At 69.0% G+C, this 274-nt stretch overlaps 1 protein-coding gene across 1 annotated transcript in view; it reads right to left on the minus strand.

The window, feature by feature from the left end:
- Positions 1 to 222, minus strand: part of PFDN5 (prefoldin subunit 5) — a gene marked incomplete at both ends in the record, with an annotated part of 1056 nt that extends 834 nt beyond the window's left edge. The window contains one exon of the mRNA XM_010290525.1: positions 120 to 222. Coding sequence (XP_010288827.1) covers positions 120 to 222 — 103 coding nt within the window. The remainder of the gene's footprint in view (positions 1 to 119) is intronic.
- Positions 223 to 274: the final 52 nt, after the last annotated feature.

Raw genomic sequence — 274 nt, forward strand, 5'->3', positions numbered from 1 at the left:
CCGGTGGGGGGGGAGGGGGGCCTCTGGGGAGCAGCCAGGGCCAGGGAGGAGGGTACCGGCTTCTGGGAGCTCGGCACGGCCCCCCCAGGCCCAGCCGAGATGGGGGGGATCCCACTCGCCTGCGTTGCTCTTGTTGAGCACGTTGAGACAGTCCTTGGCTTCCACGTACTTGGTCTGCACCACCTTGAGCTGGGCGATGGAGGACGAGAGGAACTCCACCTCCTGCAGAGAGCATGGCCCGTCAGTGGGGAAGGGGGTCCCGGGGCTGGGGGGA

This window comes from Phaethon lepturus, unplaced genomic scaffold (assembly GCF_000687285.1).
Source record: "Phaethon lepturus isolate BGI_N335 unplaced genomic scaffold, ASM68728v1 scaffold32087, whole genome shotgun sequence".
Taxonomy (NCBI): Eukaryota; Metazoa; Chordata; class Aves; order Phaethontiformes; family Phaethontidae; genus Phaethon; species Phaethon lepturus.